The sequence below is a fragment of the Syngnathus floridae genome, chromosome 17 (assembly GCF_059516105.1).
Source record: "Syngnathus floridae isolate MCC-2025c chromosome 17, RoL_Sflo_1.0, whole genome shotgun sequence".
Taxonomy (NCBI): Eukaryota; Metazoa; Chordata; class Actinopteri; order Syngnathiformes; family Syngnathidae; genus Syngnathus; species Syngnathus floridae.
In genome coordinates, this window is record NC_142429.1 from 5,930,187 (window position 1) to 5,945,243 (window position 15,057).

Here is a 15,057-nt window from a genome sequence, read left to right on the forward strand (position 1 = left end):
CATTCGGACACTCTATTAGGTACACCGCCATTTTCAGGTGTACCTAATCACAGGCCACTTCATTAGGGAAAAATCATGGTCAAAGCTTAAATGAAAGTGAAAAGTGCCACACCCGCCCTCACCCCCACTTTCTGATTGGCTGTTTGATCTGTGACGTCACTCGGACATTCCATTAGGTACACTGCCATTTTCAGGTGTTCCTAATCACAGGCCAGTTTATTAGAGAAAAATCATGGTCATAGCTTAAATGAAAGTGAAAAGTGCCACACCCGCCCTCACACCCACTTTCTGATTGGCTGGTTGATCTGTGACGTCATTCGGACGCTCTATTAGGTGCACCGCCATTTTCAAGTTTGTTCGCGAAGATTCCCGAGTGAGTGACAGTCAGCGTTGCTGCTATGCCAGCCGACACACGTTATGCCGACATTGATGTTTTAATTTTGTATCCGTTGTATTGTAGTTGATGGTGTTATTATACCGAATGTGTTTGTGTTTGAATAAAAGGTTGAAAAAAATCCGTTATGCCGACATTTGTTATATTGGGGGACACCAACTCATGTAACAACGTAAAACACATACATAGTGTCATATAAAGCAGTTAACCAAATGTCTAATTTTTATGTTTCAATTGGCGAATATAAAAACAAGGAATAAAACACCAGACAAGTTTTAACATAAATGTTTATTAAAATAATAACAATAATAATAATAATGAAAGTACATTTCAAACCAACAATCTAATGTGAAATTGCAGTAGATATATTGCATAACAATATTTCGGCGTGTATATGCATACACGTTATTTAAGAACTACTGTAAGTGTTATAAAATAAAGATTACCCAAAGAGAAGTATAATCTCCCCGATTTTGCATAACGGCGCACTCCTTCATGCAATAAAGTTAGCCGTTAGCTTGGAGAAAACGTGCATAAAAGAAGTGGTGTTGCAGTGAGTGGTTCTTTCTTTCTTTGGCAAATCGTACATCTACATTCTGGCTTACATAGTTCACGTCAGGAGGGAGACGCAACACGTTCACTGACTGATCCGTTGATGCACGGGAAGGAAGGCAGTTCAGCCATTGACTCGTTCGCGAAAGGGAAAGTCAGGATTCGTTTCCTCACTGATCCGTTCTCGCGATGAACTGGAATTGCAACTCACTCACTCACTCACTCACTCACTCACTCACTCACTCACTCACTCACTCACTCACTCACTCACTCACTCACTCACTCACTCACTCACTCACTCACTCACTCACTCACTCACAGATCCGTTCGGTTAGTGAACGGGAAATGCAATTCACGACTCGTTCGTGAACGGGAATATACGTCATTTTCTTCTTCGTTTTGTTTTACGGCGAGGTGGCACCAGCTTCACTGCGCATTACCGACACCTACTGGTCAAAGTCATATGAACTGAAAAAATAACGAATCACTTTAGGAAGTTATTCGTTCACTCTCGTTCACTGAAAATATTCGTTCTTTTGAACGAATCGTTCACTCACTAGCCAACAGGTCGTGACGTGTAATACGGAAGTCTTTCCTCACGCGGGGAAATGAAAAGCTCCGTTCATGTTTACAAACGACAACATGTAATTTGACGTAATGGACAAACCTGACAATGCCGCCGGTGAAAGGAAACGCGCCCCGCCAGTGAAGGTCCTTTCCGGGCAGCTGAGGACGGCGACGGAGGTGCAGGGGAGCTCCGGCGAGCCCGGGGCTGGCTGGGTCGTCAGGCTGGGCATGGATCGCTCTTTGCAGGTCTCACTGGTATGGATGCAGGGCACCGTGCTGGAGGTGAAGCTGGCGCTCAACACCGTGCTGCTCATGGATGAGACGGGCACGTTCACAGTCCAGGGTGTCGGGAGCATTCCCAGAGGGAAACCGTGTTTGTCGTCGGGTAATTCGATACGATCCCGTGACATGCAAAACAAGCAGGATATAGCTCAACTTTTTTTTTTTCTGGTGACACACTCAAGCGCCTAGAAATAATAACTCTTACACCCCTGCTCCTTTCCCAAGGTAAATATGTGATGGTGATGGGCGTCATCCAGGCCGTCTCCCCGGAACCGGTGGTGCGCGCCGTGAAGCTGGCGGACCTTTCTGAGCACGCCGCGGTGCACAGACCGATGTGGAAGCTGGAAGTGGAGGACCTGCAGCGTGTGCTGGTCGCCGGCGGATGTGCCGCCTCCGACGGCTGTAAATAAAGACCTCACAGGCACCTTGATTATCAAATGAACGAATTAACACAAACATAAAATGTCCTTAAAAAAACAAAAGGATCTTTATTTGGTGTATTCATAGTGAAAGCCTTCAGAGATAACTGTGACCTTTGAATGCCAATTAATTAAAATAAACTGTCAAACCTGTGTGTTAAAGTGTCAAAAAGAAAGGCTTTATGGCGTGCTACTAACATCACCCTCTTCACATGAGCGGTGCATAGCAAAACTCGATTAACGCTTTCATTTGATCGATTGGCGATAGTCTTCAAACCGGTCCGACGCCGCTTGAAAATAATGCGGCGATCCATCCTGGCTGACTTCCTGGAGACCTTAGAGATCACCTCGAGTTGGGAGTATACAGCTTCTTTTCACATGATCTTCATGCCATTTACTTGATGTCCTTAAGAAGAAAACTATATTTGCCAAAATCATTGTCATTGGGTGCTATAAGGTGATCTTTTCTAGCTTTGGCCAATTTCATCAAAAGCACTTCCCGCCGCTCCATCCACTCCCGCAGCTCCTGCTCGCCGTGGGCTAGCTTGCACGCGTCGTCCTCTGTGCACGTCCCGATGTTGAACCTGTCCCGACACACCACCGAGCGTCAGTTCGCGTGGACAGCCTGAAGCCAAAACATGTCGAGCCGTCCCAAAAGTCGGATTGTCCCCAGCACAGCTTACCTCTCGCAGACTTTGAATGTCCCGGTGGGAAATCGGTATTGCCAGCAGTTGTGGTCCTCCTCTGAGGTGAAGACTCGCTCTTTGTGTTTTTCCGAAGTGATGTGCTGCTGCCACTGCTTCTCGCTGTTGCAGTTCTTACCGCACAGCCAGCAGTGGTTGCCGGCCTGCAGAGAGCGCGCAGGTGCCTCGCTTAGTCGTCCACGTCATTTACAATTTCCCAGACTCACCACTTCTTCCATATAATCTGTGGGCATTTGGATGGGCTTGCCGTTCTCCCTCACAGAGACGTTGGCGGTCTCCTCGGCCCAGTCGGCCTTCTGAGACTGAAGCCACTTGTCGTAAAGCTGATCGGCATCTGCGACTGGGTGAGCACGAGACACGTTCGCTAGCGAGGTGCCGGGTCAGCCGTTGCAATTCTGCTGGAAAGGAGGGGGACTCACTGTTGTTTTCCTTCATGAAGGTCCAAAGATCTCGCTCCTCCGTGCTGTGAGCGAACGTGCAATTGCCCACATATTGACACTTCTTGCCGGATGCCACATGCATGCAAATCTGAGAAAAAGACAGACAAAACTGTGTTTGTTTTTTTTATCCATATATAATAAGTTCTCATTATTGTTTGAAATGTACCTCAAACTGAGCCGGAATTGGCTTTTTGGTGGGAAGGGCTCGAACCGTGGTCCATTTTTTTCTTTCATTGGAACTTATAAGCACCACACGTTTGTCTTTGGCCCACCTGTATTTATAAAAAAAAAAAAAAGTTGCTGAGCACCATGCAATGGTCCTACCGCCTCCCCACACCTCAACTTACGTGTGCCTCGCCTTGGCTGAGCAATATTTTTTATTCTTGTCTGCTTCGCTTAGTTGCCCGTTTCTCCAACACTGGCTACATACAAACATCATCTTCAAATTTTGAGGCCCGAACCTTTTTTGTACTGAAAACTGATCACAGGAAGGAAACATTCAAAGTCTTTCTTTGAACGACAGAAGTAAAAGCAACGTGAGAACGTTAAGTGTTACCCGTCCGCCCTGCCGTGCAATATTGGTGTTCCAAAACGCGGTGGCCTCTTCAACAATACTTTCATGACTGATGCCTGCGTGATACATACAGCTTTTATCAAACCTAATTACTTATATATATATTTTTTAATATGAATAGAAGAATCTTACGTCGTTGGTGCTGCAGCATCCAAATCTTGAGCTCGATGAGGCTGTGAGCGTAGAAGCACTCGTCCTCCCTCACGCAGCCGTAGCGCACTTCGTGTCGACACAGGTCTAGCTGGCCGTGGGGATTCAGCATTCGGATTTTGGAATATCGTACTGTGCTGTCCTTCAAGATGTGCACCAGGCACCTGGCGGGAAAACAGAGCGAATCAATGACGCAGAGCCGTTTTTGCTCTGGATGAAGAGCGCCCGTCGAGAACTTTACTTGTGTTTCTCAAAGTCGTGCTTGGTTACTGGGTGGGAGCAAAGCGTCGGGTTGTCTTTGCTGGTTTTGCTGATGATTCGAGGTTTGTGATCAAAACACACCTGAAGACAAAACTTTGTGTTGGGTCTGCTTTCAAACTGCGCCGCGTTGAACATGACGGCGTCTACTCACTCCGCACAAAAAGACAAATATTTCAGGGTGTTCTTGTAAAATCTTGGCCACGGTCAGCATCATGCTGGAGCTGGGCCCGAAAGGGTCGAAGAGATTTTCCCGGGATATAAGGCCTATCCGCTCCAGCGTCCAAACATCAATTTCCTCTTGACAGTACGCAAACGTGCAGTGACCCGGATAGACACAATCAGTTCCGGCAGCCACCTCTGAGGGGAGAGAAAAAAAACAAGTGTCAAAAATACTGTTGGAAGCAGAATTGCTTCAACCCGTTTCAACAAGTCATGTGAAAACATCATGTGATTATGTACTTGCTGAAATAAACAAATCAAAAAAGCTTCTGAAGAAGCAATTGTACCTTTGCAAATGTAATAAGGTCCGACATATTGCGTTTTGGTCGGTCTGGGCCGAATGAGCTTCCATTTTTTATCAAGGGAATGTTTGAGTCTGCCCAGTAGAACATCCTTTTTACATTTGTGCTCGTCGGTATGGAGCGTGTAATCCAACACGCCGCTTCCTGCCAGGAGGGAAGCACATTCCACATCAGATGGCTATCGTGGTCCCTCTCAGCACACGGCGACAACGCGCTCCTCACCTGTTCTCATGTAGCAGAGGGAACACGCCTGTTTGAACTCGTGCGTTTCGGCTAACGGGTTCTTGGTAAGGCCGACTGTAGCGCCCTTCACCTCGGGCATGCCCACAGCCATTCCCGTCGGAGCTTCGCTGTTGCTCAGCTGTGTGCGAAATAACGTTGGAAGGTGAAAGGTGAAAATGTCGGCATTGTTGTAGCGTCATACGAGCGGCGGATAACAATTACCTGTGGCATGAAGGTATTTGAAGAATAATCTGAAAATGAACAAGCATTTCAAAGTAGAGGTGCAATCAGTATGAAATAATGTCCTATTTTTGGATAAAGGGGTGGAAATAGAGGGAAGGGTGAGTAATCGTACCTGTTTTAAGTTCCGATAAGGAAAGGCTATCCAGTGTGTTAAGGGGCTGCGGCAAGGCCCCAAAAGTGTCCATCCCAAAATAGGTGCTGGAACCTAACTGGTGGTAAAGCGGCGGAAGATTGACAGTGCATTGCTGAGCGCTGGCTAGGAAAGGGTTCATATGAGGCGGCATAAGGAAAGAAGGATTCGACATAGAGTTGGCCGAGGGCATGCTGGCTGGCAAAGGAAGAGGGCGCTTCATCGTGGCTATGCCCTGAGGGGACAGAAACAAATGAGTTACTGACCAAACTCGAAGTGGGCGGAGTCATTTCGGCACACTAACCATAGACATCTCCGGGCCCGCCTGGTCCAGCAGGTCGTCAAGGTCGTTACCAATGATGTCCTGCTCTAAGTCTTGGCTGGTCTCCAGTAGCGTATGAGGCGGGTTTGTCTGAGAGCCGTTTGTGAAGATGTTTACGGCGAGAGGCGCAGACGAGGCCGAAGACACAGGAAGGGATAACGACTCAAAGCCCGGAGGCTCTGACACAGTCTTCGATGGGATGCTGCTGGGGAGCCGGAGCTCATCTACTGTTGTGCTGCCGTTTAGCAGCGGAGCGTGGACCGGTGCGGCCACCGCAACACTGCTGCTGACTGCTAACAACTCTGGTACTTCTGCATAAAAGAAAATAAAAATAAATGAAAAAAAAACATAAGGGAAAAAGAATCACTTTTTATTTTCTATCAAGTGTTATGGTCATTTGAACACTTACCAATTTCTATTTCTTCAACTGAAGAGTTGTGGGACGCCTGAACAAGTGCAGATGAAAATTTGCATTTGTTGGCAAGACAGACTTTAAATACAACGTGGACGGTATATAAATAAACGAAAGTCACTGAAGCATGTTGGAATATTGCCAAAAAGGAAATGCTACTGGTCATTTTTTGGGGTGGTGGAGGGCAATCAACTAAAAAAATAAAGGTGTCAATCTCTAGCTATACATAAAGTTTCAACATATGAAACTTTGACATGTATTGTGCACTTTAGACTTCTTACCTGGTCACAAGCGGCATCCTGAGGACTCGATCCCCGCAATACATTCAAGGCCGGCTGTAAAACAAAAAGAAAATAACTGTGGAACCGGCGCTCACCTGCCGAGTTCAGATTCAAGCATGAAAACAAAAGTGAGGGCAACTCAAGAGGCCGGGCCACACTTACCTTTGTCCTGACGTACGCTTTACGAATTTTCAGTCCTAACATTTTGGCGAGGTCCTGAGTCAGTAGTGTAACACTGGGATCCTGACAAGAGAAAATACATTTCCACCCAAGAGCTGTAGCAGTGCCTCTTGCTTTTAATCATTTGCTCGGCTAAATTGTAAAAAAAAAAAAAATCCCAGTCTACTTTTTATGAACAGGTGTAGATGAGAAAACAATAATTTTTTGAGATTGGTCATTTATTAAGCTTGAAACTTACCTGAGGCACAGCTAGCGAGCATTTGGCCACCGCGTCGTAGGCCTCTTGATGCCTCCCCATCTCCTTTAGCGACTTGGCCTTTCTGTACAGCGCTTTATAATTGCCCTCGTTCATTTGCAGGGCCTTTTCACAGTCTTCCAGCGCGAGATCATACAATCCCTGCAAAAGAGTGGTCAAAGAAAAGTAGGCTGATGATAAACACACAGATAAGGGAGGGCTTTTACTGCCACTTTGCAATTCATGAAGAAGAACAGGTTGTTCTTTTGTCCAAAAAAGACAAGTTGTCTCCAAATGGTATCATTCCGCGGGATTTAACACGCCGCATTCAAAAGAAGGGCTCACTTCCCGAACATGAGGCGTCTTCAGTGACGCTTTCATCACAAGAAAGTGTGAAATCTTGGAACAGAGAGAGGCTGTTGGCCAAGACTTGCTATGCTCCCCTCCCCCATCTCCATTTTAAAGGTAAAATAAAGCAAACATTTCCATTTTACTCATTTACTCATAAGCGCTTGCGATTTAGTCATGGACACCTACTGGGGAGTTTCCAGACGGACAAAGCGAAAGCAACTCACCGGATTCATGTTTAGGCACGCGGCGGCTCGATTTGCATAAAGCTTCTCTAATAAACCCGTTGTCACGGTGACTGCCTCTGTCTCGCCGTAAGCGGCTACATCCAAAGCTTCTGTGTACATCTCGATGGCTTTCGTCCAGTCGCCTTCTTTAAACACATCGTTGCCTTCTCCAAAAAGATTCTGAACAAGATCTTTAATGAACACCTAGAAAGACAGACAATTTTAATATATACTCAGGTTTGATAACATAGATAGCTTTATATCTTACTTCATAATGATCTTGACTTCCAGGATAGGGTAGTGGTGATCTGCAAGCAAAAGAGGATGATGTTATGATGATGTTTATACTGATTTTTACTCCAAATTTCCATTTTTAGACAGCGTCCAGCTCAAAATGGGAACGTTGGCTGTTGACACTTACTGGATAAACTGTAGTCCTTTCTGAATCTGCTGCCAACGACTCTTTCTGTCAAGCGGATCCAATCCAGACATGACTACGTGCTCTTCTTGTTGGGTGTCAGTGTCTGGGAAATAACACACAAGTTTGTTTTCACTTGTGCTAAGACACAAATTGATGGAGTGTGCCAGCATAGATCCTTATGAATCATTGTGATTCAGCACAAAGACTTAGAATGATTGGCACAATTTTTTTTTTTTTTTAGATTTTTCACTTTCGTTCTGTCAATTACTTTCGTACTTAAAATCACGTCACGCGCGTCATGCGGAACTGAAATACCAATGACGTGTTGGGAACAAATCAAAAGTTCAGTAAAGCACCGTGTGAATCGGCGTAATTTTTTCATTAGCGATTAATGTTTGGGTAAAATTCACGACAGTTAATGGAGTGGAAAGACAGTAGTCGGGACAGGTCTGTCTCGTGATAAGGTGCCACCTTATACTTTATTCGGGGGAAGACGTTTCGGAGTAACAAACCGTCAGCGGGGTTGTTGTTCTCCACGACATCAGGCTGACGTTTCGTCCGAGCCACTATTTGTTTCATTCGGTGCGCTGAGGCATCCACACGGCGGCTCGTGAGCGGACGTGTCCGATGATGGACGCATGACATTGGCGCACGTGTGGTACCCGCACCACCGCTGTATATTTGTGGTTAGCAGTTGTGCTCTCATGGCACAATGTTGCACTACAATAGGGAATCTTGATTGGGAAACGCACGCGTTTACTAACCCAGACGTAACTAGCATCTTGGTGCTTGTTACCTGGTGTAGATTCTAGACTGGACGCCGAGAAAACGTAGACGTTAACTAGTTTCTCCTACGCAGACAATAGCGACTTCTTCCATCATTCATTTTCTTTCCTTTCCTTTTTATTTGGGGGGGGGGGGGGGGGGGTCGGCAAACATCCCTAACTGTTTATCCCGTGTACACTTACTTGAGTGGATATATCAGCAAAACAATCCTCAAATCCAGCAACATCCGAGAAGGAAAGAGCAAAGTTTCGATTTCGCTGGGAAAAAATATGTTTACAAAATGGGCTAAATGTGTAGCACTGCTAAAGGGCCGCCTTTAGCTCGTTCTTCTTCGTCACTGAATAAACAACAAATGCGTTCAACTTCGGCAAAATACTGACCCCTCTGGCGAAAGGACGAAGTACTAGTTCTATTACGAGTGCTCTACTTGCCAAAAGTTTTAGAATGGGCCATTTTTCCCGATGTTTTTTTTATTTTATATATTAAATATAATAAAGCAGTTTATTTCTATTCTAAAGCTGTGGAGTTTGGATGCTTTTACGTTTTACAGTGTTACATTATTTCGAGTTGTACGCATACTGTACATGACGACAATGCTGACTGTAGAACAGAGGTACAGATATAAACAGGACAAAAAGCATTTATTATTTGTACCCTTACAACAAAAGATAATTTAAACACAAATAATAAGATACCACAACGTCTGAGAAAGAAAGGAAAGTTGCTTATCTTGCTATGAGGAATTATCACCCCAAAATAAGGTCGGAGTCCTGATATTAGAACATTACGTATGATTCTGTTTCTGTGTGACACGGCTGAATATATATTCTTAAAAAATAACGAAGAATTACGACTAAGTCAATATATGTAGTGGTATCCAAGGTGTATAGACAAAGAACAAACAATTAGCAGTCAGGCCAATTTAACCAGTTTGACTGGATTGATTTAGCTGGCCAATCAGGATGCTGAGGAGATTATTCAGACATCTAAAAAAAGATCAACCCTCCACGCGACACACACACACACACACACACACACACACACACAGGCGCGCGCAAACACAAGGCGGAGGTGCGCAGTGCGCAGCTCCGCAGATTGCCTGCCGCGTGCCATGACTGCCTTTCACCATGCACTTTTGCTCTTTGCAGGTAAGTTTAACTCAAGTAGGGGGAAAACGAGAGTCGGTTTTAAATCTTAAGACTAGTCAGCGAAAAACAACAGCCTGAATTGGGAGAACTGAAATTCCTCTGAATGCATTTTTGAATGTGTGCTAACTCCTTTCAGATTAAAGCGATTTTGAACAATGTCTCAAAACAATTCCACGAAAAATGTCGATCAAGTGAGTTAATCGGACACATGGATTGCCATGGTTATTTTCTACTTTGAGAAAGTGGAGTGAGCTTCCTGGCACGTGTGGATTGGCTTTTGGTTTTGGAAATGGCTTTTTAAAAACACCAAAATGACAACCCAGCCGTGACTGAAATGCTATTGAGGGGGGTGTCTAAAAAAAACTCTGAAACTATTAAACTTTGGAATCTTTATATTTCATGGCATATATGAGCAGTTGAATACATGTAAAGTGAACTCAGGGTTGTCTTTGTTGACATAAATGTCGTATGTTTGTGCTACCGCTCATTTCCAAACAGTTCTTTAAAGTGTGACCTAAGTCTACTTAGATATCGTGTCATAAAGTGTCAATCTGAGCTCTTCCTCTGCCATGTCGGTTTCAGCGGCTTCTGCGGCTTTTGCGTCGGCACTCCCATCCCAGCGACCTAAAAGAGGTCTGCTGGAGCTGGCGGGAATCATCACTTGCAGTACGGGGAGATCACCTTTGGCTTACGTCTCGTATGGGTGCTACTGCGGACTCGGGGGCAACGGCTGGCCGCGGGATGAAGCCGACTGGTGAGTTTTTTTTTTCACCACACAGTTTCAAGGCTTCTTTAGACGCTTGCTGTAAATATGGCCTTGGGTGTACCATATTATAGTGCTAAAAAATCCCAGTTGACACCCAGGTTCCCACTTCCACAACCAGATCTTAATTGCCTCCATCTTTTCGTGCTTTCTAACTTCAAATCTTCAAACTAACCACGCTTGTGGCCACGCCCCCAGGCCAGACTTTAAAATAACGTGTCATTCCACCCAGCACTTTGCGACCCTGCCTTAAACCTAAATTCGGGTGAACCCTCACACACGATAAACAAAATATTCGTTTTGGCCACAGGTGCTGCCACAAGCATGACTGCTGCTACGGCAGGGCCGAGAGTCGAGGGTGCAGTACCAAAACTGACCGCTACGATTGGACATGTGACGATAAGACAGCTGATTGTGGTATTGTTTTTTTTCTTCCTTCCTCTTTTGAGCAATAATTGGTACCCTACCTTCAAACACACCTTTAAGTATTCATCTAAAGGTGTGTCTGAAAAAGCAGACAATTGAAATCTACGTGAAAAGCTTCCTTGTTCTGTATAATTTGTCTTTTTCCTCGTGTGTCATCATTTGCAGATGATTTGACGGACAAGTGTGAGAAGATTTTGTGTAAGTGTGACCGAGACGCTGCCAAGTGCCTGAGAAAGGCACCCTACAACAGGAAATACACCCTGTGGCCAAATTGGTGGTGTGGCTACCTCAATCCGATGTGTTCCATTTATTGATTCAAATGAACATTTATAACGATGGAAGTAAATATGATTTATAATCAATGGCCACTAATTAACATATTTCTACAACAGTGGTAATAGTAAAATTGGTCTTTTGGCTATTTGAGAACAGTGAGCAACTTTTCTATTTACATTTTTTAAAAGTCTATTACATCACAGGGTGGTGTTTTCTACTGAATCACGCATCAAGCCTTAACTTTAGTGTTTGTGAAGGATGGTGAATGGAAAATTTTCTTCTTTGGTGTTTATTGGCCATCCTGTTTGTTTTTTCTTCTGGAAATTAAAAACAAGAAAACTACGTCAAGTTACCACAAAGTTGGAGTCGAGTCTATGAAAACCACTTATGATGTAAATATAAAACAAATGGAAAACATTAAGTCGGCGTTAACTGAGCGTGCCTTGTGCTGCAGCGTGATGATTCATTCTTACGCCACTGCGCAAATTAATTGCGTGCCAGTGATGAAATCAAAATCTCACCGGCAACAATTATACTAACTATAAAGAAACACTTTTTTGTAGGTCATGGCTAGAAAACAAACGATTAAAGTATGTGAAGTGGGAACAGAGCGTGCCTTCTTACGTTCCGTTCGTACTTGTCTTGTACCATTTGTGATTTAAGCGAACTACCCGAAAGTGCCAAGAGGTGGCGCCATATTCTTACCAATCTAGACTGTAGTAGTGACGCAGAGCAGTTTCATAATTACCGTTTGAACAATGAGTGGTATGTCGCCGAGTACACAGCCACTTAACTACTCTGTACGACGGACAAAAACATCTGAAGTGTTTTATTTAGATAAAACCTGTACTTGGACATTGACGTCTTAAAGATTCTATAGGAAGGGACTCACAATTGCGCAATCATGCCGATGATTCACAGCTTCTTTCGATAATTCTACAACTGACCCTTTGTAATACGTAGCACTTTGTGTAAAAGGCACGGACGGGGTTCGAACCCGCGATCTTCGGTTTACGAGACCGACGCCTTACCACTTGGCCACCGCGCCTGCGCCGTTGGCGTCACATTTAGCGTTTATAATGCAGTCACTTTTGCGAGAACCACGTATCGAAAGATCGAAATCGATTATACCCGTTTACATACATATAATTGTGCCAACAGCATTTATAAACCACTATACTTCAATGATGTATAATAAACATAATTTACATGTTCATGTAATTTTTAAGAACATTTAAGTTTTTTGTTCAAATGTTATGTACAATAAATTTTAATTGAAACACAACGTTAGTTTCGTTTTCATTTAAAGGAAATAATATTTAAACTGTGTATGATGTTACACTGTCTTACAATTATCTTGCAATAACATTAAATATTTTTATTTCCAGAAAAAAAACCTTGGTCTTGTTTCATTTTTGGACACTGATGCCTACTATGGTGCTTTATATTAATATGAGTCTCGACAGGGTCACTAAACTAAAACTACAGTGCCTATTTTTTTTGGGTGTAAAAAGTTAAGGACCATCGAATAAATAAAGTTGAAGGATTATAGAGAATCTCCTGATGCCAAAGTAAGAAATATGAGATTCACTGCACGAATTTGCCGCTAAAATTTGTGTTTAGTTTGCACATTTGTTGACAACGTTAAGTTAACTGACTTGCAAACAACAAAAGCTTTCAAAAAATGGTATAACAAAAGCTGCACACAAGTGACGGTGGCAGGAAAAGGTCAAAAAATTGAAATGCAATGCTAATCCGCAACAGAAAGTCTGAAAGTACAAGCAAACCAATATTGTACGGAATACCCCGATGTTGCCAAACGGGCAACGGATAGTTACTAACCAGTGGCGGCTAGGCGTAAGTGCGGCTTTTGTCCAGTCTGGACGTGGCTGAGTGAAAGAAAAAGTGAAAGTCAAACTTATTTCAGTGGCAGAAAACAAAATGGGTCATTGTGAATGGGCTTGGCTTGATGTGACCCTGACCAGAACCGGACGTGCTGGTGTGAAATCCAAGTGAAGGATAAGCAGCTGATAATAAAGCAACAAAAGGGCATCATCCCTCACGTCACTTCAAATGCCCCCCCATCTGTCTCATTTTCATTTCACAAATTATGAGCCCCGCAGAAGTCTCCTCAACCATGACAAATATGCGTTCAGGGACAACCATGTAGAACCTTTAAGACTACAGACTTGGAGAGCCCAAACGCTTCTGTGGACTCTCCCAGTCAATCCGCAGGACAAGAGCCAATGCAACGTGTTCAAGATGCCCCCCTGCTGGGCGGGCCACCAGCCTGTCAATACACCGTTTTGATGCCGGATGGAAAATGAGAGCACCCCTCCCCGCCCCGCCACCAGCCACACAGAGAGGGGCTGGAACAGAGAAAGAGAGGACTGGAAAGGGAAGAATCCTCGACAGATGGACTCGCCGGTGATTAAAGATGGCGGTGGCGGTCTTTGCTGCGGACCAAGGAGGAGGCAGCCCGAGTCGTAGTCCGGCGGCGGAGAACCGGGAAGCCCACAGGAAGCAAGAGCGGCAGGTAGGACGTCTGGTTCTTTGGCGCCGCTCGCGGTCGGTCCATTGTCTGTCTTTAGCGTTGGCGCCAAGCTGGTTCTGCCGTGTCTGGATCGTCATCAAAAGCAAAGCACATCATTTGATGTGACCGACGAATGTGCATCCCGTCGAAAGGTGGCTGGAGACCAACAAGGCTTGATTTCATTGTGCTCTTCCATCCAACCAACCAACCAAAGTGTGACGATCTGCACATCGGACATCTTGCTTTTGTGTCGCCGATCTTATTTCATCAATTTATCCGAGTGGATCTTGTTCTTTAGCAGTTCTTCAATAAATCTGGAATTTGCTTGATCCCGCTATTTAATCCACTTTGAGGCTTGCTAGTCATGAAACATTCAGCCAGGACAAAGAACATCAGCAGGATATCCAGAGGCATATTTTTGTAGTGCTTTGGAGGACGGACATCTTTGTGTTCCAAGCGTTCCTCCAAACATCTTAATGGGCTTTTGTTCATCCATAGCGGAGATAAGCCTATTTCATACGAGGCCTAAACACAAGCATCCAAATCCACATTGACACGTGGAACAAAAGGCCTATGAGAAGCCCCGACGGGAGCAAAACACTCAAGTGGTCCGGCGCTAAGAATGTGAAGCTTTAGCTAAATATTTGAAAGAGATTCTTAACGCATCTGCAATTCCCCATCTGGACAAACAAAAACATCCGTTTCACTCAGCTTTGCAGCTGTCATCGCATTTATGTGTTGATGTATAATACGAGTTGTGGGTTTCAAAGACTTTCTTCTTTTTCAGGTACAAATGGATGGTAAAGACCAACTCCAGCCACGTTCAAACTTTGCTGGAACTTTCCCGAGGTGGATTTTACGTCAACATGAGATATGTCGTAACTTAGCTATGGGATCGTCAGTATTTGGACGTACGGCTGGAGGATCCAGAGGGGAGGCCTTCAACCATGAGGTAAAAGATTATTATTATTTTTTAATCTTTTGCTTCAAGTCAGAAAAGTCACGCTTAATGGTTGTGACGGATAATCAAAAATGTTAAACCTGTTCAAAATTTACAACTGCAAGTCATCCTGAGGCTCGAATCGCATCGGAGTTACCAAATATGCTAGATTAGCCTAGCTTCTTCTAGCAATTACTGACTTGGCATTATGTGTGTGGTGAACTATGTTGGTCATCTTAACTCTTAGCGATTATTTTCCATGTGTGGAGTCTATCACAAACAAAAAAAAATCTTTGTGAT

The 15,057-nt window shown here is 44.3% G+C and overlaps 3 protein-coding genes and 1 non-coding gene across 4 annotated transcripts; 2 read left to right on the top strand and 2 right to left on the bottom strand.

Annotated features, from left to right (window-relative positions):
- The first annotated feature begins 1,491 nt into the window (after window positions 1-1,491).
- On the top strand, window positions 1,492-2,367 carry rmi2 (RecQ mediated genome instability 2). The gene is made up of 2 exons (XM_088358188.1): window positions 1,492-1,898; window positions 2,021-2,367. The coding sequence occupies exons 1-2, from the start codon at window positions 1,604-1,606 to the stop codon at window positions 2,203-2,205; spliced, it is 480 nt and encodes a 159-aa protein (XP_088214314.1). The 5' UTR covers window positions 1,492-1,603; the 3' UTR covers window positions 2,206-2,367.
- zc3h7a (zinc finger CCCH-type containing 7A) lies at window positions 2,259-8,545 on the bottom strand. Its single transcript, XM_088358187.1, has 23 exons — window positions 8,398-8,545; window positions 7,886-7,988; window positions 7,733-7,772; window positions 7,465-7,668; window positions 6,893-7,051; window positions 6,637-6,717; window positions 6,475-6,528; window positions 6,191-6,227; window positions 5,764-6,092; window positions 5,442-5,694; window positions 5,309-5,337; window positions 5,087-5,225; window positions 4,850-5,008; window positions 4,495-4,700; window positions 4,324-4,424; window positions 4,065-4,246; window positions 3,915-3,988; window positions 3,706-3,836; window positions 3,525-3,630; window positions 3,338-3,446; window positions 3,125-3,258; window positions 2,898-3,061; window positions 2,259-2,798 (listed from the first exon to the last, which is right to left on the bottom strand). Exons 1-23 carry the CDS (start codon window positions 8,528-8,530, stop codon window positions 2,609-2,611), a joined length of 3,117 nt encoding a protein of 1,038 aa, XP_088214313.1. The 5' UTR covers window positions 8,531-8,545; the 3' UTR covers window positions 2,259-2,608.
- A 1,119-nt stretch (window positions 8,546-9,664) lies between these two features.
- Window positions 9,665-11,643, top strand: pla2g10 (phospholipase A2 group X). Its single transcript, XM_088358189.1, has 4 exons — window positions 9,665-9,819; window positions 10,402-10,573; window positions 10,893-10,999; window positions 11,174-11,643. The coding sequence occupies exons 1-4, from the start codon at window positions 9,783-9,785 to the stop codon at window positions 11,320-11,322; spliced, it is 465 nt and encodes a 154-aa protein (XP_088214315.1). The 5' UTR covers window positions 9,665-9,782; the 3' UTR covers window positions 11,323-11,643.
- A 617-nt stretch (window positions 11,644-12,260) lies between these two features.
- trnat-cgu (transfer RNA threonine (anticodon CGU)) lies at window positions 12,261-12,332 on the bottom strand. Its single transcript has one exon. It is a non-coding gene; the product is annotated as a tRNA-Thr (tRNA).
- Between the last annotated feature and the right edge of the window lie 2,725 nt (window positions 12,333-15,057).

Bases quoted from the DNA above. Each gene is read 5' to 3' on its own strand.
- rmi2 (XM_088358188.1), top strand. From the start codon at position 1,604: ATGGACAAACCTGACAATGCCGCCGGTGAAAGGAAACGCGCCCCGCCA. The intron at 1,899-2,020 runs GTAATTCGATAC...TCCTTTCCCAAG, and splicing joins GAAACCGTGTTTGTCGTCGG to GTAAATATGTGATGGTGATG.
- zc3h7a (XM_088358187.1), bottom strand. From the start codon at position 8,530: ATGTCATGCGTCCATCATCGGACACGTCCGCTCACGAGCCGCCGTGTG. The intron at 6,718-6,892 runs GTAAGTTTCAAG...TTCTCTTGTCAG, and splicing joins GCTCGCTAGCTGTGCCTCAG to GATCCCAGTGTTACACTACT. The intron at 3,447-3,524 runs GTACATTTCAAA...TCTTTTTCTCAG, and splicing joins CAATTCCGGCTCAGTTTGAG to ATTTGCATGCATGTGGCATC.
- pla2g10 (XM_088358189.1), top strand. From the start codon at position 9,783: ATGACTGCCTTTCACCATGCACTTTTGCTCTTTGCAG. The intron at 9,820-10,401 runs GTAAGTTTAACT...TGTCGGTTTCAG, and splicing joins TGCACTTTTGCTCTTTGCAG to CGGCTTCTGCGGCTTTTGCG. The intron at 11,000-11,173 runs GTATTGTTTTTT...CATCATTTGCAG, and splicing joins CGATAAGACAGCTGATTGTG to ATGATTTGACGGACAAGTGT.